Below are 27,075 nucleotides of genomic sequence, written 5' to 3' on the forward strand. Positions count from 1 at the left end.
AAGTTATGAACAAAAAATTATACTGCAGTCTGCACTTACAATTAAACAAGCGATAGATTTTGTAACATTTATTAGATTATTTCTTACTTTCCTAACGCCAATTACATAAAAATACATGAAATATGAGACACGTACAAAATTCTATACCTATAATAAAAAAGTTTCGCAGGTGAGACGGCGTTTACTCTCAGCGGTGCTTTCAGGTACATAATAATAATGATATATATACCTACCCTTAAGAGAATATTCGCGGGTCAATTTACGAGTACATATAAAGCAACAAAGTGTTTGCAGTTTGCTGACATATTTACAGAACTATTTAACCCTATTATTTAATGTTATATTTTGTATAGAAATTGAGCCGCGAGCACTGCCTTCAATTGCTGAGAACCCAACTTCTATTGCGCACACACTATACTCCGCTTCGTCAAGATCGAGGCTAAGCCGTTGCGCATTTAATTCCAATCCAGCGCATATAAAAGAAATTCATGTTTATAAATTAACTATAGGTACACATCTGAGCGACTGACAGAATTCGGACTGCCAATCTATCCTCATCATGTTACAGCCGATTACAGCCAATTGCCGATTACAGCAACTGCAACGATTTTTTCTTCTGTCGAGTATATACCTGAATCTGTCGGCATTTCAATTTGTATTCGGCACGTAACATTTTTGAAGACGAACCGGGCAACATCGCACGTTCGCGGTGTGACTGCTCATTGAGTTCTGCCGTCTGCTACATTCTCGTGGTTCACATTAGTGTTTTGTACTATAGGCACAATTACGATTTCTTTGAAGGGCGGGGGTTTAGGCGAGTCAACCTCTTGGGGCCGCAGAGCCCTATTCGTGTCATTATAGTTCGAAATATCCTTGTACGTTTTTTCTTGTTGAGTTTGCGTAATTTGCGGGTCAGGAGACTTGCTGCACAGGTATTTCGACTGATTGATGCTTGCGATTATAGAAGAAGGGCTTGGCGACGACAGTACCGCGTTAGGTCTCTGGACACTGTTTGGATTCAGGATATTACCTATGTGGAAAAGAAACACCATACATTATTCGCAAATTACACGTCAAATTAAAAGTTTAAAAGCCCTGTCGGGGCTATTAAACCCCGGCCCGCCCCGACCTTTGCGAGCGAGTTGAGTGTGATGCGCGGCGCTTGTGTCGAAGGCCGTTGACACCGGAAGTCGTTTAGAAAGCATTTGATGATTCGCGTGGATTACAATCACAACAAAATTATTCATAAATCATTAGAGTTATCTGCTAATGATATCCTTCGAAATGTTCAATTCAAATACTACAAGAAGTAGTTTCATGAGCCATCAGCACGAAGCTCGCTTATCTTTATATTTCTTCGTTTCCTCATGACCGAGGGTCGCGTCCACATGGGGTCGTCGTTTCATCAAGTTTACAACAGTTTTAAAAATATACATTACAAGTCCCTTACCATGTGGTGAATATTTTGCAAGCTGGGCGTACACCTGCTTAATGCGCTCGATATTAATCTTGGAGGCTTTGCTGTGGTCCACCATGGGCAGCGGGTAGTCGCGGCCCACGACGCAGTTCGCGGCGATCTGCACGGTCTCGGGCGCGAGCCACGGCTCGTGGATGTACTGCGTCGGGATCTTCTTTAATACTGGAATGTATTTTCTGAAACGCATAAACTACCTATAAATGTCGAGTTCATCGGAATGGTTGGATCGTAGACATATCTTAGTAGGTAAGTGTGTAATTTGTTTTATAATTCACGGTTTGAGATATATATCTAACAAGATACTAAAAATTAAGATTTATATACTTATGATCTAAACATATTATAGTTCGTTTGTTTTAGCATTAGAAATTAGGTAAACAATCTTGATGTGTCTTTTAATTGAAAAATACATTTTAAAAATAAGTTACGGCAAATATGTAACAATTATGAATCTAATACGATCATGTATATTCTTCTGCTTTCATAAGTAATAGTTTTTGAATTTTAAAAAGCGTTTTTCAATTAAAAGACATGACAAGATCGCTTACCTTCTTGCAAGTTCTTTCTAATGCTAAAAAAAACTAACTATAGGTATCAGTGGGACGTGCTTGTTCAAACGTTATTAGATAATTCTGACTAGGCGTCACAAACCCGGTTTCACCGAAATCGGAAAAACCGTGTTTACAGCCAATTGCCAAAACCGGGTTTTCACTTTAATAAAACCGGCTTTTTCGAGTATTCCGATTTTACAGTTTTATATACATAGTTTAATTATTTTGAAAAGGAAATTATTATTTTTTTTATAAATAAACAGTTTTTTAGTTTCCAACGTTATATCTATTTGCCCAGTTTTGCACATAGGCTGTTCTTGAAGTTAAAGCTTCAATCCAGGATGCTTCGGAGATATTTAGGAAGGAAGTTGTGTCGGAGAAGATTGCCCCTGAATTTTACTCTCAGCTTCTTGTTGGCTAGTTTGTTGCACTGGCGAAAGCAGGACACCTCGGTCTTGGAAGTGCTGGGGCACAAACGCCACCGAGAAAAATAGTCGTCTAATAGATCCAGGTCCTTTTCCAGGCTATTTTGTTCCATTTCCAAGCTGTCTTTTTGTGTCACAAGGGGCAGGTCATCAGCATAAGCAAACTTCCGCCATGTGGTGTTAGGCAGGATACGACTCAACCATCGGTATTTTCAGACCTATGACAACTAATACTAGGCGGTGTTGAGAGTGTGGAAAATCCGATCACTGGGGTACCGTCTTTTGCTCTTGTTGTGAAGACAAGGTCCGGGTTGTGGTCACTTCTCCATCGAGCTGATTTGAACGTTCCTTTGCCTTTGTTAGAAACGACTAAAACAGTGTTGTTTCTATCTGCCCAGTCCATGATCGCCTCGTTGGCGTCAGATTTGCTATATCCCCAGCTGGTATGGTGGCTATTCAAGTCTCAAATGTAAAGGAATGGGTGTTCCAAATAAGGAAGGGGTGGGGTAGGCCAGCAGCTACGTAGAGGCTTATATATGTTGCATATCCGCGTTTCGCCGATTTGAATAGTCGTGGTGGCGATGTTATTGCCATCGATGTTATTTGAAATCACGTTGACCAGGGCAGCACAAGAAGACCGACCGTATGTCGAAGTTCTATATTGTTTGTGGTATAATGCCGCTACCAAATCAAATCTAGGTATTTTACCTCGTATAGCGAGTTGGGCATCATCACCGGTGTATTTCCAGAAGGAGGACTATGTCAATACCGTTGTCATATAATATTTTGCTTAGGCTTAAAATTGCTGAGTTAGTTAAAAACTTTATTGAAGGATTTGGATTGATATGGTCTTGGTAAAGATAAAGTAAATAGAAATGTCGAGGAAAACTTAATATCAAAGCATTGATCCTAAAAATACTTGCTTATTTTACAAATTGTACGTAAAATCGAAATCACCGAAAAAACCGGAAACCCGGTTTTGCAGTTTCACAAAAACCGAAAAACCGGTTTTCTAAAATACGCACGGTTTTGTGACCCCTAATTCTGACCCATACAGTATGCGTCAGAATTATCTAATAACGTTTGAACGATTCATACAAATTTTCAGGAAATTACACAATATAATTTAGTAATAGCAAGTAGGTAATAGTGTATTCCTAAATTTTTAAACACAGTGCCAAAATCTTTTTATCATCTTCTTCTTTTTAGCCCTTTTCAATCTTTGAGATGTAGGCCTCCTTAAATTTTTGCCATTCTGTTCCATTTTGTGCCCTTTGCACACAAACCCAAAGACCCAAAGAGCGATGGAAAGAAGAATGGTAGGAATCTCACTTAGGGGCAGGAAAACAAACAAGTGGCTTCGGGAACATAGCAAAGTCACTGATGTAACCAGACGAATGGCGATACTGAAGTGGGAGTGGGCTGGACATGTCGCCCGGAAAGACGGCTCGTGGTGTAAGAGGCTGGTAGATTGGAAGCCTTGGGGAGAGTCACGCCCAGTAGGAAAACCAAAAATGCGTTGGTATGATGATCTCAAAAGAACAGCTTTTTATCATATTTCGTAAGAACTCAAAAAAAAAAACGGTCAAGAACATGTCGGGCCATGTTCAGTGTAGGGCCGTACCCAAAGGTTACGGAATCCTAAAAACGGCTTAACCGATCATGGTTGCTATAATTTTCATTGAAAGACTTAAGTAAGCTTTACTTTCAGGATTTTTTTTTTCATATTTTTGGGCCCATGGTTCAACAGTTAGAGGGGAAGAGTTTTAGATTATGTAAAAATTGTTGTTAAAAACCCCTATTCATTTTAAAGGACCTTATAACTATAAGTAGGGTTGAAGCGAAAAAAAATCATCCCCACTTTACGTGAAGGGAGGGTCCGTAATTTTTTAAGTTTTTATATATTGATTGATTAATATCCATGCTAAGTTGCAGCTTTCTAGCTCTAACGACCACTACGCCTTGAGGGTCCTAGTTAGTTGAATACGGAACCCAAGAAAGAGAGTAAGATTTGTCATTCCACATATTCTATTTTATTAGAATTTTCGTCCCAAAGAACGATACCGACTAATTTTTCAGTAAGTATCGAGAACGGTACATCAGTATCGGTAATTTGGAGACAGTGTACCCGTTACCTGATAAAGTCTCCGTTGGGGTCGGACTTGCGGCCGAAGCGCACGGGGCAGTAGCAGTGGAAGAACTGCTGGAAGAAGGAGGAGCACGAGAGCCACATCCACATGCCGGCGTTCACCGACCAGTCCGCGTCCAGCAGCAGCTCGTCGAACACCTGCAAGCGCGCGACTCTGCTCTATTACACCGGCGCCGACAACACACACTATCCCCCACACATTACCTCTGCAAATGAACAGGAGCTAGTGCCATAACACGGTCTTTATAGTCTTTATTAAATGCGAAGGATACGGTCACGTTTGATTGTTTCTCATTCCAGGCCATTGACGTTTCAGACCAATCCTTTTTTAACAAAAATAACTTGAGTCCCAGGACATATATGAATTTGTAGCTTATAATATCCCGTTATTATAGACACAAATTACAGTAATATTATGTAATAAAAATAAAAATTTGATTGTCGGTACATTACAAGAAGAGGAGGGTAAGATTTCGAGAATTTCATTCGTAGGGGAAGATTTTCATTCGTGCCAAGGGAGGTGGCAAAATTGTTTCATAGCAATAGGCATGAAATGATAGAGATTGATGTATTGGATAGTCTTGCCTTCATGCCCTCCTCCCATGAGATCCAGAGGTCCCCTCTCGTGAGGAAGCAGGCGACGGCGTGCCGCGCCAGGTGGTGTATCCAGCCCTCGTCGCGCAACTGTACCATGATCGCGTCGATCCAAGGGTATCCAGTTTGTCCCTGCAATTTACATGAGATGATATTAAACTTCTAAGGTAAATGCGTGCGACTTCCACTATAAGTACCAATACCTACATGTTTACTATTCGATTTACGTTTGTCGGGAAAAGATTGTCATCTCATATATATCTACAGGCTACATCCCTTACTATTTATTTTTGAAATTATTTAGTCTAGGAGCTATTGCTTGATGCATAATATCTGATTGTATTATTTCGATATACATATGTAATTTTTCTTTCATTATGCATTTTCGTATCAGACGCAACATGCACCGCGTTTATTACTCATAAGCAACATTATGTCATGATGAGTAATAAATGTAAGTACAACTTATTGTCAAATAAAAAGAATCTCAAATTAACTACGACACATATAGTTATTTATTACAAATAACTGCAATAATATCTGGGAGTTTCTCTAAAGTAGCCCACATAACATTTCTAACAATAGCAGATCTTTAGAACAGTTCACAAAAGAAAACGGTAATATAAAAAAATGGTAGGTATAAAATGTATTTACATTCGCCCACTTCGCTAGGGCATCTTGGTTTTTCTCCCAGGGTATTTGTACACATATAGGGTTTCCTTCCATTCGGTCAAAATTGGGGTTTCGAGTCGCTGCACAATAAAAGAATTCTCTCCACAGAATCTGCCCGTGAAGGGACAATGGCGGCCGCACTTGTTTGATTCTTTTATATAATTCTGTCAGTTGGTAATAAAATAGCCTTGTTGATAAACATCCAAATCTGGAAAAGACGTAGTTACTTAAGAAATAATATAACGCAATACGCAATACTCAATATTAGATAGGTTACAATTTATTAAAAGGTTCGTTAAGGTAAGCGTCCACACGGCCGTATCGCACGTAACGGATTTTAGAAGGATTTTAGTATCCTTGGTATGGAAAGTCACACAAGTGCGTCCACTGATCCGCACCGTACGGATCGCTCATCGGCAATGCCGACACCGATGCTTCGAGAGGCATCTTTCAGGATGCGTGCCGATGACGTCATACGCATATCCTTCCTCTTCTGCTAACAAACAAGCAATAACGACAAATAGTTTTTCTTTGCTTTCCTCCATTCCCACAAGTACATTCTGCACGTATGATCAATTGATCACTACAAAAATCTGAATGAAGTGGCATCAGCAATCCGATTGCTGGTATTTGCGTCGGCTTGCGGTCGCTGCCAATCCGTTTGATGCGATGCGTGCGGTGCAGGCCTGGGGACGCTTACCTTTAGTAATTAATAGTACAGAGTCAACTTCATATTATATATTTACATTTTGCGCCTTATTACAGTTATTACAAAGGAGTAATGTGCAAAAGAGTAAACATATATTTGACGTCGACTGTACATCCAGTAGTACAAAAGTAATAGGTACATAAGTACCTTAAATACGGTGACAAGCCGGTCTGGCTGGCTAGCAGGGACTGCGGCGTCATCTTCGGTCTCCCGAATGAAGCGACCCACGCTTTCCGTTCTAAATGCCTTTCTAGTCTTGCTAAAGCCTCACTCTCTCCGCCGACCCACACCGGCGGTTTTAGCCCCTCTGTTTCAAAACCTGTAAGTTTAAGGTAGATTAAGTAAAACCCTAAGAAGACAATTTATACAAATCGTTAATACTAACTTTTATTAAGAGACTATTTTCGAAATAACCCCGTCATTGCCACTGTCGGCTATAAACGGAAGCGGTACAGTCTAAAATAAACCTTCATATTACCAAAGAAGTTTACTGTGTAGTGTAATAGAGAATTGTTGTGTAGCTACAGATTTGTCCTAATATGTGAGTACTTCATCCTTTAATAAACATTTAGGCGCCTGCTTTTTTTCCAAAATTGTATATAGTGTGTTCTTTCAAAAATAACTAATATAGATGGTCAAGCAAATATTGTCAGTCGAAAATGGCGCGAAATTCAAATTTTCTATGAGACGATATCCCTTCGCTACCTACATTTTTCAAATTTGCCGCCTTTTTCTACTGACAAGATCTGCTTGACCAAGTATAAATCAACAATAAATCGCTAGGTCTGGGCCACGGCCTGGAAACACGCGGGAAGCGGGACAATCAAATTGTGAATGAACCTGTTTTGGACGGCGGCTAGCCGCGTCGTCCGCCGCCTCGCTGGGCGACGCAGCCTAAATCCTGCATCAAACTGTCTCTGTTTAGCGGCTAAACTTTAGCCCAATGGTTGACTGGTAGAGAATACCTTAAGCCAGGGCTCTCCAAACCCCGGCCCGCGGGCCAAATCCTGCCCGCGACGCGTTCCTATCCGGCCCGCCGACGCCCAAAGCGTCCGGCCCGCGGCCCAATAACAGCAGCAACCAGATACAATCCCCCTCTCCCCTCCCGGCGCCGACGGTGGCCCGCGCGAAAGTTTCTGAGGCGCAATATGGCCCTCAGGTAAAAAAGTTTGGAGACCCCTGCCTTAAGCCGTTAAGTCCGCCATTTGTACTCTTTATTTGTTAAATTGTGCAATAAAGTTTTAATAAATATTGACCCGACCTAGTTCCTCGAGTGTAGGCACGCCGAAGCGCTCGTCGTGGTCGTCCGAGACAGGCGTGACGGTCCCGTTGAAGAGCTGTGGCGTTATGGCCGCCTCGGCGGCGGGCGGCGGCGGCATGCTCGCTATCAGCGCTTGGAACTGGTGGTACGTCAACGGCGCCTTACCACCATTCCTTTCGATAATCCTGAAATCGTATAATCATAAGGCAATCGGAGGATTGTTTACGCGGGGGATATTCTTTTCACCTAAATAAAGTACCTACCACTTTATTTACTTCACCTGTCTATTAGGGGATTTGTTTTAGTTTATAATCTGTGAGTCGTATTAATCCACTTCCTAGGTTCCGGTTGAACAAAAATTTTGCGGACCCATGACTTTCTCATATTATTATGTATGGTACTATCAGGCTGAATAATCTAATGGAGACCAAAGGTAGCAATAGAAACTCTATAATAAATTAGCCGACAATATAGAAGTTTGTACGAAAAATGTTTATATGGTTAGGTTAGGTCGTTTTTCTTACATTAGCATCAAATAGGTAAAACATTTGCAGCGCAACCGGAACAACAAAGTTAACGTACTTGTCCAATTTGAATAAGGTGTGCGAGACGCGCGACATGACGGTGATGCCGACCTCGCGACACTTGGACATGATGTTGTGGTCGCGCACGCGGCCATAGGGCTCCGGATCCTCCTCGAAGGTGAGCACGGTGGTGCCCCACTCGCGGAACAGCTTGGGAAGCGCGTCCGCCGGCTGCCCGCGCACCACGAACAGCCGCGAGTTCAGCTTCTTCAAGCTGCTGTCCAAGTCGTCCAGGCATTGTAACAGGAACCTGACCAACAATAACAGGTCTGGTAAGAAACGCATAATTCTACTACTACTTCAATATTGATTCTCCTACAACAATAAACCCATGTAATTATTGCATCTCATTTTCTAGGGTTCCGTACCTCAAAAGGAAAAAACGGAACCCTTATAGGATCACTCGTGCGTCTGTCTGTCTGTCCGACCATTCCCCCCCCCCCCCCCTTATCTCTGAAATTACTGGGCCTAAAATTTTGAAAAAAATACACAATATGGAAAACCTATTAGAAATGTGCAGTCAAGCGTGAGTCGGACTTATGTACGGAACCCTTGGAACGCGAGTCCGACTCGCACTTGACCGGTTTTTTATTGTTCTTATACCTAATGGGCCCAGTTTCCCCTCTGGTTAAAAGGTCAGACTACGCCAATTCTTGGGATAAGTTGCCTAGCGAACTCCAGGCTCACATGAGTGACTAAAAATGCCGGCATAACACGAGGAAGATGATGATGACCAAAAGGGATCCATTATCATGTCATAATGATTTATTATTGAGTGAAATATCCAGGTACCTACTTCACACAGTTATGCTTAAAGGAATGTGCGGCGGTAGTACGGTCGCATTATTATCGCTTATCACCATGCCTGTCACGTTATAACAAGTATGTAAGTGCGAAAGGGACGCGCATAGTGACGGGCGATAAAAGTGGAACCGTGCTGCGCCCGCTAAATGGCTTATTGAGTTAACTAATATGCGAATAATAGTAGATTGTACAACAAGGGCATAAAGTGACCCATTTTTACCCGAGGCAATTTTTTGGTCTGAGCGAAGCGAAGACCAAAATAGTAGACGAGGGTAAAAATGGACATTTATGCCCTTGTTGTACACTCTGCTTTTCACTTCGATTGCGAGGAAAATAAAACACATTTTCACGGCAATTTACACCACGAAATTATCGTAAAGCGAAAGAACATAATACATAACCAATTCCCGCCAACTAACTTTTTAATTTATTTTTTTTAATTTTCAAGATGTGATCAGAGTTTCAGACGCTTGGTTTTCTGCCAAGTAAAACATTTCGGAGCATTTTTGAACGATAATCGACTCCTATTTTATGTGATTTACTAAATTTAATGACAGAAAATACGGATTTCTAATAAATTGTAGCAAAAATAAAATAATATAACAAGTTTTGTCATCTACACAATTTTATTGCTCAGTAAAATTGTGCAATATGTTTTAACTGTTTGGCTGTTGAGACCGATTACCTTAGTCTTAGAAGAAAATTTTACTTTTATGCTCTAGAGCATAAAATGCGATTTTATGTCGTCTACGCACGACATAAAGGTGCACTTTTTGAGCATGAGAAGTGAAAAATTTAATAGCATAATCAGGTGAATGTATCAACGCAGTAAAAGTAAAAATGTCGCTACACAAGTAAAACATTGCCTCTGAAGACGCATTGTGGCCAGACATCAATCAACTGCTTGTTGTCAAATGTACACTCAGCGTCGTATTATACTAGGTAGCATCCAAAGTAATGTATTCAAATAGTTCGGTACGCCATACAAATAATATGGTGTACCGAACTATTTGAACACTTTGGATGCTACCTACTATATGACGCTGACTGTACTAATCAATAGCAGCACAAGTTCATATGAGTCAGTTATCATAATTAAGTCGTGAGTAAATAACCAATGACGGCAATGACATTAAAGTACGATGGAATAACATAATAGTCTATTAGGGGTTGTGCACAAATCACGCGAGGCGTTTTCGGCTACTTTTTGACCCCCCTCCCCCTTGGTGATATTTGGTGAGGTTTTTGGCTCCCCCCTCCCCCCACACAACCTAACGTGTATTTTTTTGAAATTTTTTCATTCGACCAAATTTTAAGATAAATAGTATTGTATACAGAAAACATTGTTTATTTTTCTATTTTCGTTAAATAGACTCGCTATTTTGAAGTGCAGAGTGAAGATTTATGTTTAATGAAACCGAGGAAAAGTATCTACTCATGTGGTAGGTGTATTTTTTCTTAGTTTCGTTCACTGTAGAAAAATACACGTAAGTTTTCCTTATACCCCCCTCCCCCAACGTGATCTATTGTGATTTTTTCGTGACCCCCCTCCCCCTATCGAACGTCGCGTGATTTTTGCACAAGCCCTTATTAGAAATCAAATTATCTTTCAAATTATTTATAAAGTAAAATGATCTAATAAGACCCTCATTGACTAAGCAATAGAGTTCAAAACATGCCATACAAAAACTACCGGGGTGGTGCTGCAAGCTCGTTGTCGCCAGAGGGCCTACCGCGAATAGGGCTTGCATTATCCGTCCATTTTTTGTATCCGAATATTTCGAATACTTATATTTTTACTATCCGGATAAAACGGATAATTCGAATACTTGCTTTTTATTTAACAAAACTCACAAGAAACTTTATAAAAAATGTAATTTTACGTATAACAGGTTGCGTAACAGCAAATGCTAAGGTATTTTTAGGAGTTCTACCTTTTCGTCGAAATTTTATTGTCCGAAATTCACTTGGTAATTTTTTTCTCTGAAGCTTTACTGTGACATGACAGTCAACCTTCGGCAAATTTTATTTTTTAACAATATATAGTTTATGGAGATACTTCAACCCTCCGCTTAATATTGGCACCCTGCGCTGCGAAATTAATTTCTTAAGTGATTTCAGATGATCACAAGATATTTGACGTTTAATTCATTAAAATTTTACAACCATGAATTATATGTATAATTATGGTCAAGCTCTTCTTCAGTTAAGAAATTGGCGTCTTATTGACATATGGTATTGGCTGTGGTTTTGATGATATTTAGAGAATCGAATACGTCTTCTAACTGCTGAGATATTACATTGCATTTAAGGTCAATCAAGGCTTTCATTACAGATTTATTCAAATGCAGAATGCTAAAACTTTCTTATCATATCTGCTAAACAGCTACTGCATCTCGTTCGGCAGTTCAATATTAACTGAAGTTCTTCTCCGTTGGACCCATTTTAGTTATTTTCGCACGTTAATTTAATAATGTATTCAGACGCTAACAATAATGCAGGGCAGCGCGTTTGACAGGAACACGGTACAAGTACAAGTAATTCAAAATTACTTTGTACGTTTTACGGAGCTAGGTCGATCTGCATAAGATTGTTCCCAAATATTTAAAAAAATAAGGGAGTTCACGACAATCAAGGAATCAAGGAGAAATACTTAAATAATCAGTTTTTATACCGTAAAAATGTATCTAAGTAAATAAATAAATCAATCGACATCATTTACGTTATAATTTTCAACGTTTTTGAAATAGTTTTCAAAAATTTTAATGATATTTTCGTCATAAATGGTATTCGAATTATTCGTTTTATCCGGATATCAAACTCATCTAAATCCGGATAGTAAATTGGACGAATATCCGGATAAAACGGATATCCGAATATCCGGATTACAAGCTCTAACCGCGAACACTGAAGTTTGCAGGCATCTTTCTCTGTCACTCTATATAATTACGCCTTAATTGGAGTAAAAGGGAAAGATGCCCGCAATTTGTGAACTTCAGTGTTCGCGGTAGGCCCTCAGTAACGCGCCAGATGTAAGAGCGAGATGTGCTGATGATGGTTACGTACATACAGGGATTCATGCAGTTTGTTCGCATAGCAGGCAAGCGGTTTCCAGCCAAACGGCTATAGGTAAGTCGCATAGCTAAGCTCATACCTATCCAGAATTAGGTACAAAAAACTAATTAAAAAATATATATTTTTTATTCTCGCATATTATATTATGTTAAAGTATGATTATTGATTTCAAAAGGTTTGCAACGTAAGTATATAGGAGCACCTACTTTGTTTCATAAAACGTAGGTACATATAGGTAAGCCTTATAACATAGCGCTACTGTATCTCATAAAATGGTACCTACACCTAAGGGGTTGTGCACAAATCACGCGAGGTGTTTTCGGCTACTTTTTGACCCCCCTCCCCCTTGGTGATATTTGGTGAGGTTTTTGGCTACCCTCCTCCTCCCACACAACCTCAAGTGTATTTTTTTGATTTTTTTTTTCATTTGACCAAATTTTAAGATAAATAGTATTGTATATAGAAAATCTTGTTTATTTTTCTATTTTCGTTAAATAGACTCGCTATTTTGAAGTGCAGGGTGAAGATTTATGTTTAATGAAACCGAGAAAAAGTATCTACTCATGTGGTAGGTTTTTTTTCTTAGTTTCGTTCACTGTAAAAAAAATACACGTGAGTTTTCCTGATACCCCCCTCCCCCAACGTGATCTATCGTGATTTTTTCGTGACACCCCCACCCCCTGTCGAACCTCGCGTGATTTGTGCACAAGCCCTAATGTCAGCTAGTTTACTCTATGACTATAGTAACTGTTAATAAGTTTTAAAACTTACTGGTTTACTCCAATTCTGGATACAGGTCCATTCTGGATATAGTAAATTATTTAAAAATATATGTAACATGGCTAAATCCAAATTTTTTGCACGTAAAGTAAAAGACTCAAACGACAAAGTCAAAACCGGGTGGGGAATTATTAGTAGTGAGACTACTAAAGCGAAATCACGTGATCCTAATTTTGCTCTGAAAGTAGGTGATAAATTAATTAAATCAGATGTAGATGTCGCAAATGAATTTGAACGTTTCATCACAAATATCTCTATTGTAACGACTATGGCCGAAAATTGAGCATTCAAAGCAAATGTGCCGGAATGCCCGATGATTTTCTGTTTTAAATACGTCACACCGCAAATAGTCATTAAAGCGTTTAGGACATGAAATGTAAAAAAGGCCGAAGATATTTGGGGCCTTTCAGTAAAAGTTTTACAATCGATAGTGGAGGCTATTGCACCTCACTTGGCCATGATTTTCAATACATGTGTTGATATAGGAGTTTTTCGCGATATAATGAAGCACAGTCGAGTCATTCCATTATTTAAATCCGGATCAAAAAAAGACCCTACAAATTTTAGACCTGTTTCTATTCTACCGGTAGTAAGTAAAATCTTTGAAAGAATCATTCTGGATCAATTGCTATCACATTTTAACGTTAATAAGCTATTCTATAAAGAACAGTTTGGATTTACACGGGGCATGTCAAAGACGGATGCAGGCACGACCTTAATCAAACACATATTTGAAGCTTGGGAACAACAACTAGATGCAATAGGCGTGTTTTGCGATCTGTCGAAGGCCTTCGACTGTGTTGATCATGACAGTCTTATTCGCGAGCTAAACCACTATGGCGTGAAGTGTAAGGATCTTGATCTCATCTGGTCCTATCTTATAAACAGCATTCAAAAAGTAGACATAAATAAAACTAAATCGTGGGGGTCTATTACTTCAATGGGCGTACCCCAGTGATCTATTCTTGGCCCATTCTTGTTTCTCGTATATATAAACGATCTGCCTATATAGTTAATGAAAAGCATAAGTTGGTTCTCTTTGCAGATGATACATCTATTATATTTAAAGTAAAAAGGAAACAGAGTGATTTCAATGAAATAAATGATGTATTGTCGTCTATAGTTCATTGGTTTACTACTAATAATTTACTTCTCAATGCCAAGAAAACTAAATGTGTTAGATTCTCTTTGCCTAACGTCCAGCATACAAGTAACGCACAGGTTGTTTTAAAAGAAGAAATTTTAGATTTTGTAGATAAAGCTGTTTTTCTAGGCTTAACCTTGGATTCAAAATTACAGTGGGGTACGCACATTTCTACACTAGCAGGTAGAATAAGTTCGGCAGCATACGCAGTTAAAAGAATCCGTCAACTTGCAGATGTTGAGACAGCACGGCTGGTGTATTTTGGATATTTCCATAGCGTCATGTCTTACGGCACCCTATTATGGGGCAAAGCCGCTGACATTAATTAAATTTTTGTTTTACAGAAACGTGCTGTACGTAACATATATAATTTAGGAACACGGGTGTCTCTCAAGGATAAATTTAAAGAATACAATATTCTCACTGTTGCTTCCCAATATATTTACGAAAATATAATGTATGTAAGAAAAAATATTGACATGTATAAATTGAATAGTGACATACACAATTTTAACACTAGGAATAAAAATAGATTGGCCATTCCAAGATTACGTTTAAACAGAGTAAATAATATGTCATATAAGGGGAACAGTGTGCGCTTTTATAACAAGTTACCATCTAATTTTACGAAATTGTCAATGCATAAATTCAAGTCAATTGTGAAAAGACAGCTGTTAGGGCGATTGTGCACTACAATGAATTTTACTACCCGGCAGTCCGAGTTTTCATGGTCCGATATGGCATGAAAAAAACGGATGATTGGCTTGTGCACTTGTCCGTCTTTTTACTCGCAGGTGCGGCGCAGTGGCATGAAAAAAACGGATGATTGGCTTGTGCTCTTGTCCGTCTTTTTACTCGCAGGTGCGGCGCAGTGGCATGAAACACACACCCCCCCTAGCCCGCCCCCGCCCGGCCAAGTCATGAATAATACTAATTCCAGACGCAGTGCACAAGCATAAACACGTTTTTCGTAGCTGTCATCTCGGACCGGAAAAAAACTGTCCGGAATGGGGAAAAGTAAAATGTCGGACGGTAAAATTACGTCTAGTGCACAAGCTACTATATACATTTAATGGCGTGCCATATCGGACCGTAAAAACTCGGACTGCCGGACAGTAAAATTCATTGTAATGCACAATCGCCCTTACAAAAAGCTTATTATACTGTTAAAGAATTCGTAGAAGATAAGGATGCATTTATGTTAAAGTAGAATATTGTATATATAGTTATAAGATGACATGTAAAAGAGCTAGCTTAAGCCTATTTACAGAATAAACGTTTTGATTATTTTTTTTTTGGTAATCACGAAATAATCATTTTTGCAGGTCAACAGTTCGATTAGCATGCCCGCGCGCTGCTTAGCTCATTACATAAATTAGGTAGGTACAGTCAGCAGCAGAAGTTGCTAAGCGGGCGAGGTGATCAAAATTACCTTAACACGCTCTTATTCTCTTATCAATAAAGTCGCGTCAAGATCATTTTGAACATCTGGCCCGATTAGCAACTTCTGCTGCTGACTGTACCTATGTAGTTTATCATCATACCTCCATTTATTAATTCCAACGTTGAACGAGCTGGCGAACCAGGGGTCTATGATGAAGACGCATCGCATCGTGACGGCACCGTTGAGGCCCTCGCGCAGCGCCGGGTTGTCGTGCAGGCGCAGCCCCTTGCGGAACCAGTGCACGGTGTGCTTGCCGGGGCGCGACTCCGCCATGCGGCCGGCCGGCGGGGGCGCGCCCGTCACTGTCGCGCTAGACGACATCCGGCACTCATACTCTGGTTAACCTGCATTCATTCAAAACTTGGAAAAGGTCCATGGGCCCGAGAAACTGCGGTTATCAGACTGATGCGGTACAAGTGCCGCTTCGGTGTGTGAGCGAGACAGCGCTATTTGCATAGCAATGTCTCGCTCGCACTCCGAATCGTGCGGATCCGCATACATTACTTATGAAGACCGCCTTAAATCATTCTTCATTTTACCAAGTATAATAACATTAATAACCTCATACACTGGTTTTGGGAAAATGTACATAGTACATACAATACAGTAGCGGCAAAAGATATATCATACCGTTATTTTTGCAGTCATTTATTCGAAAATTGGTGAAATTAGGCTTTATATCATGTAAACAATGATTGTGTCAACATCACGACGACCATAATTATAAAATATATATATGTACCCCACTGCACGTTGCTAACGTAGGCAGCAGCCACGTTAGCACAATGTGGATTGGGGACTTCACACACACCAATTAATGTATATTATAAATATTGAATTTCTTATTTGATAATAATGATAATACTCAAAAGCGAATCTTACCAACAATACAATCTAGGCGGATCGATTTTTCGCCCTTGTTAGCATCTGGTTTGAAAATTAAATCGAATAATTACTTTACAATTTAATACCCACCGGGCTACCGCGAAAACTCGGGCAAACTAATTATAATTAGGTATTTTAATAATGTACCCTATTAGTTTGATCCAACTGTCGTGTTCATACGCCATAATACTCCCCTATATTGTAAATTTCATCGAAATCGGTAGAGCCGTTTTAGAGGAATTACCAAAAAAATTATGCAAATGTATCTGAAATATATGGTAGGATAACTGTGGCCCAAGTGAAAAAGGGTACAAGTCACGCGCAGCTTAGGTGTAAAAGGGCATAAGTGTTACGTGGAACTTACGCCCTCTTACAACTGCGCTGCCTGTGACTTGTACCCTTATTCACTAGGGCCACAGGATTATTTGTCGCTACTGTAACTAGTAGTTCGCCCCGAACTGAGAACTCGCGGTTCGCCAAACTCTACATACATATATAGATAGAGTATATTTTATTATATTCATCGACATCTATTTTAACTTTCGACGCGACTAAATCCCCTTTCTGGGGGGCGTGAGGAGGCCATTTCAGGGCTGGGCCCTTTTTGGCGGCATCTGTCGCGGGCTGTCACGACAGCCCGGTCTGTTGGGCCAACAACGTTTATCATCATCATCTTCTTTATTCTAGTTGGCCATCATGGCTTTGAGGTCATGTTGGCCAATCTGCGGCTTTTACGGTTGTGCAATGTGCATTATTCGTTTCGTGCACGAAGGGTTCCGTACCATCGGGGGGGGCGTCGTGGTAGAATGTTTGCCCCAAACGGCATATTGTGGGAAACGCCGGTGTGGGTAGTGGGTAGGCTCCCCCCCCCCCCCCCCCCCCCCCTCTGTTCAGAATTGGAAAGAGCCGGAAGGTGAGAGTCCCACATACCCCCATAATGGCCAGCTCAGGGCCAGGGGGACGATGCGTAACAGCATTCCCACATCGACAAAAAAAAAGGGTTCCGTACCATTACGCAAAAAACGGGTAAGAATCATGTTTGTTGTATGGGAGCCCCACTTAAATATATAGCGGCAACAGAAATACATCATCTGTGAAAATTTCCACTGCCTAGCTATCACGGTTCATGAGATCCAGCCTGGTGACAGACAGACGGACGGACGGACGGACGGACGGACGGACGGACGGACAAACGGACAGCGGAGTCCTATTACTAATAACAGCGTCCCGTTATTACCCTTTGGGTATGAAACCCTTAAAAATAAGTATTCATTTCTTTCAAAATCCGGTAGACAAAAATGGAGATAAGAGATTATAATATTTATAATTCTATCTGTAGTGCAAAAGTAGGAGATACTATTTAAAACTTGTCAAAAATCAATGAAAACCTCGGGTAGCCTCTTAAGGCCCGTGCACGCCGGGTACGTGTGCGTAAACGTGCATTGTGCACGTGCGCGTTGTAATATACAGATCCTTATGAGAGACGGCACACCGCTTGCGTGACGTGTGCGTGCGCGGCTCAATCATAAAGGCCTGTGCACACCGGCTGCGTGTGCGTGACGTGCACGTGCGCGTGCAGCGTTGTAGTATACAGATCCTTATGAGAGACGACACACCACTTGCGTGACGTGTGCGTGCGCGGCTCAATCTTAAAGGCCTGTGCACACCGGCTGCGTGTGCGTGACGTTCACGTGCGCGTGCAGCGTTGTAGTATACAGATCGTTATGAGAGACGGCACACCGCTTGCGTGACGTGTGCGTGTGCGGCTCAATCATAAAGGCCTGTGCACACCGGCTGAGTGTGCGTGACGTTCACGTGCGCGTGCAGCGTTGTAGTATACAGATCCTTATGAGAGATGGCACACCGCTTGCGTGACGTGTGCGTGTGCGGCTCCAACATTTAACGCACGCGCACGTGCACGTCTACGCACACGCAGCCTATGTGCTCCGGCCTTTACATTTGCATTGTCATTTGCAAACTGCATACCCACAACGAGCCCTTATTTCAATATTTTCAATTTAAAGGAATACATTTCCAAAAATAGTAGGTATGAATAAAACTAAATAAGAAGCTAAACATGTTTCATTTCATAACAACTCACTTCCCAGAATGTTACGCAAAATGTTATTATTGAATATTTCAAAACAATTAGTCAACTTCTTTGCTAGGGCTTTTTCTTATGAAAGAAAATGTAACTATTTTCAGTACTTAAATGTATTTTCAGTGCTTTTTATAAATAACTTCCTCAAATAATGAAATTGACGATCTGAACAGTTCGCTTTCAAAGAAGTTTCGTGGAAAGTATTTATTAGGTAACCTTTATTTTTTTCAGGGTGACTAGGGTGAGACATATTGTTTAGGACTTAAAGCGCTCATTTTCAAACCTATTTACTACTTACCCAAAAAAGCTTTATTAAGAACCTTATTATAGTATAGTTATGTTGGTATACTCTTGGGTCGTCCCATTCGTTTTTTGTCAAGTTCTTAAATAAGTCCTATTCTGCTTTCGTCACCCATTCTACATTCGTCAAGTTCATCGGTGGTCTTTTTCATATTTGGTTATATTTGGTTGTTTGCCTTTTACTTATTTCAGCTTATTCCGGTATTCGTCATCATCTTCTTTGGGCATGTTCGATGTTAGTCAATTTCTTTTTTTAGTCTCATTCGTTATTCGTCCCATCGTCTTTGGACTTATTCTAATTTCGTATTTTTCTTATTTAGGCTCTTTTGAAATTTGGACCCATTCTCTATTTGTCCCGTTAAATATTCGTCCCGTTCGATATTCGTCCCATTCGATATTCGTTCCATTCACTATTTGTCTCGTTTTTTGTTTTGATTCCATAAACAATAATCCTTATACTTAGAATATTAATTAAATGTATCCTAAACAATACACATGTAGGGGAGATTAGTCCAAAACGGGGACACGGGGCTTACTCCGTCGTGCCGTGCCTGGTCTTAAACCAGGGCACAGTAGTATGGCTACTTAGATAGTTTCAGACTGATTAAAGCGTTGGTAACTGCTATCAACCTTCTTCAGGGCGACTTCTATGACACTCACGGGAGGGAAGGGAACCACACTGGGAAAAAGACAATCAACAAATATGGCCAAAGATGACAAAGACTACCAGCGAAAGTGACGAATGAAGAATATAAGTAAGTAAGTAAGTAAGTAAGTAAGTCTGCAAGATTATGGAGCGTGTACTGAACAAGCGGCTCCTATCATACCTAGAGGATAACGATTTACTCAGCGACTCTCAGTATGGCTTCCGCGGGGGTCGTTCGACTGGAGATCTAGATAACTCTGCAAGATTATGGAGCGTGTACTGAACAAGCGGCTCCTATCATACCTAGAGGATAACGATTTACTCAGCGACTCTCAGTATGGCTTCCGCGGGGGTCGTTCGACTGGAGATCTTCTGGTGCATGCTACTCACCTTTGGAGCGAGGTAATTGAGAGGCACGGTGAAGCCCTTGCGGTATCTCTCGATGTCTCTAAGGCATTCGACCGGGTCTGGCACGCAAGTTTGGTGAGCAAGCTTCCAGCATATGGGTTACCAGTTGGTCTGTGCAACTGGATTGAGAATTTCCTGAGCGAACGTTCCATTCGGGTGGTGTTAGATGGCTACACATCTGACCAATGGACTATTAATGCCGGCGTTCCTCAGGGCTCTGTTCTGTCCGCGACTTTATTTCTGCTACATATCAACGATATGCTAGTCCCAGATACTTTTGGCTATGCCGACGATAGCACTGTCGTGGACAGATATCTCTCCAATGCTCGGGCCAAAAAAGAGGAGGTACAGTCTTGTCGACGAGCTATGGTAGACCGTCTGAATTTGGCACTTAAGGCAGTGTCCGATTGGGGTGACGCAAACCTGGTCAAATTCAACGCTACCAAAACGCAGGCGTGTCTGTTCTCTGCCAAACGGAGTCCATTCGGCCTGACTCCGACTTTCCGGGATGTATCCGTACCGATATCCAACCATCTTCAGCTACTTGGCACGAGTATCTCGTCTAACCTGAACTTTGGGGCGTATATTGAATCTCTGGCCAAATCTGCAGCTAGACGATTAGGCGTCCTCGCTAAGGTCAAGCGGTTCTTCACACCAGGGCAGCTCCTTCAGCTTTACGTAGCTCAAGTCCGGTCGTGTATGGAGTACTGCAGCCACCTTTGGGATGGATCCGCCAAGTATCAGCTAGCCGCCTTAGATTCCATAGACAAACGCGCTAGGAAGCTTATTGGAGATGCGGGATTGGTAGAGGCTAGACTGCAGAGCCTTGAACACCGTAGAAAGGTAGCTTGTTTATCGGTATTCTACAGGATACATTTCGGGGAGTGTGCGATGGGATTACATAATCTAATCCCCCCATCTCCGTTCTGCCACCGTGGGACTAGACGCGGACTTGCGTTTCACCCTTACGTCGTTACTCTGCCGCTGATTAGAACTAAGCGCTATGCATCCAGCTTTATCATGCGAACGGCTAAGGAGTGGAATTCACTTCCTGCAAATCTATTCCCAGTCCACTATAACTTGGATCTCTTTAAATCGAGAGTGAATAGACATCTTTTAGGTAAGCATGTTCCATCCTAGACTGCATCGGCACTTACCATCAGGTGAGATTGTGGTCAAATGTTTACCTTTTTCCAATAAAAAAAAAAAAAAAAAAAAAAAAAGTAATTTAATATGACAGAATACAGAATAAGACAAATTAAGAGCTTGTCAATAACCGAATGGGACCAACAACGAACGTGTCGATGAAAAAATTACGAATAATGAATGAGACTGAAAACGAGATAGACTAACATCGAACATGCCCAAACAAGATAATGACGAATACCGGAATGGGTCGGAATAAGAGAAAGGCAAACAACAAATATGACTAAAGATGATAAAGCCTACCGACGAACGTGACGAATGTAGAATGGGTGACGAAAGCAGAATAGGACTAATTTAAGAACGTGGCAAAAAACGAATGGGACGACCCTAGCGATACCGTTATGTTTTAAAAACCTATCGAATGATGTGCGGTAAGTGTGCCACACGTTGATTTTTAGGGTTCCGTACCCAAAGGGTAAAACGGGACCCTATTACTAAAACTCTGCTGTCCGTCCGTCCGTCCGTTTCTCACCAGGCTGTATCTCACGAACCGTGATAGCTAGACAGTTGAAATTTTCACAGATGATGTATTTCCGTTGCCGCTATAACAACAAATACTAAAAACAGAATAAAATAAAGATTTAAGTGGGGCTCCCATACAACAAACGTGATTTTTGACCGAAGTCAAGCAACGTCGGGCGGGGTCAGTACTTGGATGGGTGACCGTTTTGGAACCCTTCGTGTGCGAGTCCGACTCGCACTTGGCCGGTTTTTTAATGTCATACTTAATTCTGTGTACTCACTCGACTAGTCGACACTCATTCTTGTTTGACCCGTCCCCGCCCCAGATTATCTCCGTTCGAAATTCAAATTAGTCACCCCACGCCCAGGCACAGATCTTCGCTTTTCCCGTAGCCTTAAGCTCATTGTCCCCCAACATCAAACGGGTTTCATGTCCAATTCTTTCACTGTCCAGGCAATAAGACTTTGGAACGTTTTCCCACTCTCTATAGCCCGCTCCACATTTAATTCGTGCGCGAATCGCGGCGCGAAGCCGCAAACGCGAGTGTGGTGTGGAGTCGATTTCGCAGATCCGCGGAGGGGGCTTATCAAACAAGCAGACTAAATCCACTTTCAAGCTCATGTCCTCTTAATGATTCACACTTAATAGGTACCTCCATAAAAATATGTGTATGTACATGTACTTATGTCTATTGTGCATATAAGTATATACGTGTAAGTTTAAAGCCAACTTTTCCAGTAGAAAAAGGCACGTAATTCTAAATTTATGTGGGTGATCGATCCTTCGCGTTCAAAATTCAAATTTGACGCCTCGTTTACACGTTTACTGACAAAGCTGGCTTGCCAGAGTATAATTTTTGAGTATGTTCAATGGCTGTGACTTACGATATACGGACAGATGGACGCCGAACGCCACGAACGAACACTCGGACAGACGGGCATGACTAAACTGTATAGGGTTCCGTTTTTGCCATTTTTGATACAGAACCCTAAAAATATAAGGTCATCAGAAAACCGGCCAAATACGGATTGGACTCGTGCCCCATAATGAGTTCCGTTACCATTACGCTTTTTTACGGAAGTTCTCCATGGAGTAATTGGAGTACCTACACGGGTAAAGTAGCGGGCAGCGAGTTATGCCGCAAGCTTTTATTTTGTTACATACTATATTATACAATTTTAGTATCTTCCCACGGAGTTTATAAAAATAATATGGGTAAGTATTTCCAATTTAATGCCATACTGTGACATATTGATTGATTTGATACATAGAACGGCAAAAAGTTGTTTGTGCAAGTTCTCAGCGGAACAAGACTCGAGCAAAGTCGCGGGCTCTAGTAATGCCGCAATTTTTTATTAAGTTAACATTTGAATAGCTTCCCTCGTTACAGCAAGGCTCACGCTCATTCTCCTCGTGACCGCGCAGGCCTGCCGCGCCGCACGCCCGCAGCCGTTTCTTCTCTAAGGTTGCCGTTGCCGCCCCTGCTCACTTCGCAATCCCAGGATAATTAAAGACAACGAGCTACGGTTTTAGACTATTTTAGTAGCAAAAGTGGTTTTTGAAGGTCGCTTTTTAAGCCAACCTCATACAGGCTAAAAACCGGATATATTGACATATTATCCATCAAGAACCCACTCAGTAATTTCGACGCTACGGCAAACTACTACGCGTAGTAACAATAATAAAAAAACTCATATAATTACAGTAATACGTAAACTTTTGACCGTGAGATGGATGACTTTGACATTTAATTTGGTTTTCATTTTCAATTGAATAATAATAACACGGAAATAAATCAGATTAATAAAAATAATAAAATAGGCCTTCATTGCCGCATTAGTCTAGAACTCTAGATGGTATCTACCATAGGATGGGAGGGTAGAGGACTGAGTCTCTGATGTAGGTCACGTAGACGACCTGGGAATATTGCTAAAGCATTTATTTGTGTGATAGCGATGAGCACGTGTATATTACGTGTTATACATAGATGTTTCCGTTTAAGATTTATTTATCTTTTACATGTAATACAAGTTGGATCCTTTTAGTGAGCAGACAGGGCAGCTCTTGAGCTGCCAAGTCAGATTCCGGTCTACTACACTAAAGTCAGGAAATTAGATGGAAAGAAAAGATTTAAGACGGAACATAAAAGGCCGTTGCAGGGGTTTTTACTTTTATCTTTTACTCTGAAAATAAATACGTATACGTACTTCATGATTTATTACCGGAATTTACTTTGGGGACCATAGAAAGAAATTCATAAAATGGTCTAATTAACTACTTATAGGAATGTTACTTTTTCACACTGATGTTTAAAGACATGTATATACGTATATGTATAGGTACTATACGATACGGGCGTCATCTTCCGGTGCGGAAGGTACGGAACTGTCTATGTGTACATGCTCCGACCTCCGACACGCACTTGGCCGGTTTTTATGGTTGCGTTCCATATCCAGAATGGCAAAAACCCGTAGGGTTTCTTGTACTTGGCGCTATTTATCATCGGTATGTCACATGTATAATGCTATTGCTCAGTACTCAGTATGTCATATTCATATGTATTGTTCAGAAATTATAAAGCCGCGGCCTGGACGCACTTGACTGGCGGCGTGGCAAACGGGTCGAGTGACGCGAACCACGCACCGCTCGCGCCCCCGTTCCAGGACTCGATCAAGATGTACCTATAGATGCGAGTGCCCACTGTCCGGCCCGCGGGAGCCAGGTTCCAGGGGTTCAGCATTCATTGAGAGTGGAACTGTTCCTAACAGCAGCAACCAGACACAAAACCCCGGCGCAAAAACTGACGGTGGCCTGCGCGAAATTTTCTGAGGCGCAATATGGCCCTGAGGTAAAAAAGTTTGGAGACCCCTGGACTATAGACGGACGACAGCGCCCGCCGCCCCACTTGCCGCGCCGCCTGTCGCGTGCGTCTCAGGCCCCGGCCTAAAACCGAACTTATTTCGTGTTTTGTTATTACGTCACTTTCACTTGGAATGTAGAGAAAAGAAATACAAATAGCGGAACCGGCGACAAAAAGCGGAGCGGAATTAATTGGAGGTAGTTTATTCCAAATTTTATTTATTAGCACACAATAAAGCAAAGTCGAGGAATATTTTTCTTCAGCCTTAAATTGACATTTGGAATCTTGCAAACGTAATTAATATTTTTCTCTAAAACTAGTGAATTATAATCTGATCAAGTATTTGGAGTTTGATCCTTTGCTCCTACATTTTCGAAATTTGCTGTCTATTTCTACTAACACTACTAACCAAATTGGCTTGAGAGACTACTTAAAACTCCATATTTTTTACCTAAATATAAACTCTACACTTCTAAATGTTCCTTTCCTCTAAGCCGTAAAAAAAAATACACGCTGCAATGTTGAACTCATTGTCCTAAAAAAGGTTTTAGAGAAATTAAATTTATGTTTATTTTTTAATTTACTTTATTCCTAGGCCATTGAAATGAGATTCTTAGTAATTTATAATATAATTATAGCTATGTCTGGAGCTAAATAACTTTTCGGTGCTAGTATTTTTGCCTATGTGTTGGCACTTCCAACTCTTTGTTTGGTTTTTATGGGTGCGCCAAAGTTCATATAAAATTGCAAATTCGATTATTGAAACTCCGAAAATGTATCTCATACAATTTTACATCCTAATGATCATTATTATACATTTTCATTTTAAACAATACTCATTGGAACTTCGAATTTATTATATTCATAATGTCATTCTACATAAATATCTCTATTACCAAAATTTATGCATATATTATTACTCAACATATCGATTTCGACATATTTGATTTTATTTATAGCAGCATGCACCTGCAATAGTAAATTCTAAATAAAAAAAAAGACAAATATAAACAGAAAAGTAGGTTTTAAGTCAGGTGAAAATCCTGCCAGAAAGGTGGTTTAGGTTAGGTTAGAACTGCGACCCTCACAGAACCGAAATGCTGCCAGAAAGGTGGGTTAGGTTAGAACTGCAAACCTCACAGAACCGAAATCCTGTGACCCTCACAGTGAGCGAGCGTAGCGAGAGCAAATGCTCCCGCCTTAGTTTTCGAGAAATTCTTACAAATAACAGTATGGGCACAGATACATTCTCAGTGACAACATTATGAGTAAAAATAAACGGAATATGTATCGTTATGAATAATGTAGGTAGTAGTACAATAAACTATTTAAAAAATATATGAGAAACTATTTTCGGAGAAATGATGATTATGACTAGGTACAAAGTGGTATTATTAGAAATATTCGAATAATAAATTAATATATGAGCCAATATGGACCCGGATTTTATGAAAGCTTTCTTACAATTTTTTCAATTTTATATACACCATGCTTTATCAAACTCCGTTAATTTTAAGGGTGCATTCCAGAGCTTCAATTAAGTAACTTTCTCTAAGACACCAGTACTTATTCTATATTTGGAAATAATCAATAACTTATTTTTTCGTCCCTACGAACATGTACTGTACACTTTGCCTTAGGGCCTGTTTTTTTTATTAGGTTGATTCTCAATTGCATAAAAAAGTAATGCAGAAACACTTGCCTCAGTCATACAACACTGCATATAACACACAAGAATAAATTAAATAAAAAAAATTCAATTCATGTAGAAATTCACGTTCATGTTTTTTTTAATGACATATTTAACATAATCTAACACAAAAAATCTTTAAACTGTTACTTACCCTCTTTAATATCGGAAATTATCCCTGGTGATAGAAAAAGTGCAAAACAGTGCACAAATTCCTATAAAACTAGGTGCTTGGTCATGACTGCATTAGTGTTTTGGAGTTCAGATAACTAAATAAATACACAGAAGACAAACTTAACGCTAGCGCTCTTAAATTGAATTCGCGATTAACGTACAAAAATAAACTTAAGAATCGTAATACTTTTAAGCAAGATAAACCGAATAAAATAAGATTTTAAACGTTTCTAGAAATCTCGACAGGACTAAACACCAGAAATTAATAATTACGTCAAGCGCAGAGCCGAGTAAACACAGCGTAATCTAACCGCGTAGTGAGTCGACCGCGGCGAGGGCTATTATTTCGTTTAGGCTGTCACATTTATAGGTCAAGAGCTGACACCAATATATCCAATATATTTAAATATTTTAAATTTTTATTAAAGCTTCATTATGCAGGAATTGCATAAGTACAGTTCATTTGAATATAAGTACTTAATTACCAAAACGTAAAATTACACTTGTAGATTATAAAAATAAGTGAAAACAAAACAAAACAAACTAGCCCCTAGTCAAAATGATACCGAAAGGAAATCAATGCATTAGCTAATGCATTGATTGCCTAGTAGGTAAATGGTATAAAAGGTATAGGTAATGAAACTAATGGAACTACCATTATGCTAATGTTTTA

General features: G+C 40.3%; 1 protein-coding gene across 1 annotated transcript; it reads right to left on the reverse strand.

Moving 5' to 3' along the window:
• Positions 1-53: 53 nt before the first annotated feature.
• On the reverse strand, positions 54-26,709 carry LOC134805188 (cryptochrome-1-like). Its single transcript, XM_063778498.1, has 10 exons — positions 26,383-26,709; positions 15,770-16,013; positions 8,421-8,672; positions 7,839-8,023; positions 6,725-6,896; positions 5,851-6,076; positions 5,188-5,328; positions 4,589-4,740; positions 1,451-1,653; positions 54-1,030 (listed from the first exon to the last, which is right to left on the reverse strand). Exons 2-10 carry the CDS (start codon positions 15,988-15,990, stop codon positions 720-722), a joined length of 1,863 nt encoding a protein of 620 aa, XP_063634568.1. The 5' UTR covers positions 15,991-16,013; positions 26,383-26,709; the 3' UTR covers positions 54-719.
• Positions 26,710-27,075: the final 366 nt, after the last annotated feature.

Source organism: Cydia splendana, chromosome Z (assembly GCF_910591565.1).
Source record: "Cydia splendana chromosome Z, ilCydSple1.2, whole genome shotgun sequence".
In the NCBI taxonomy this organism is placed as follows: Eukaryota; Metazoa; Arthropoda; class Insecta; order Lepidoptera; family Tortricidae; genus Cydia; species Cydia splendana.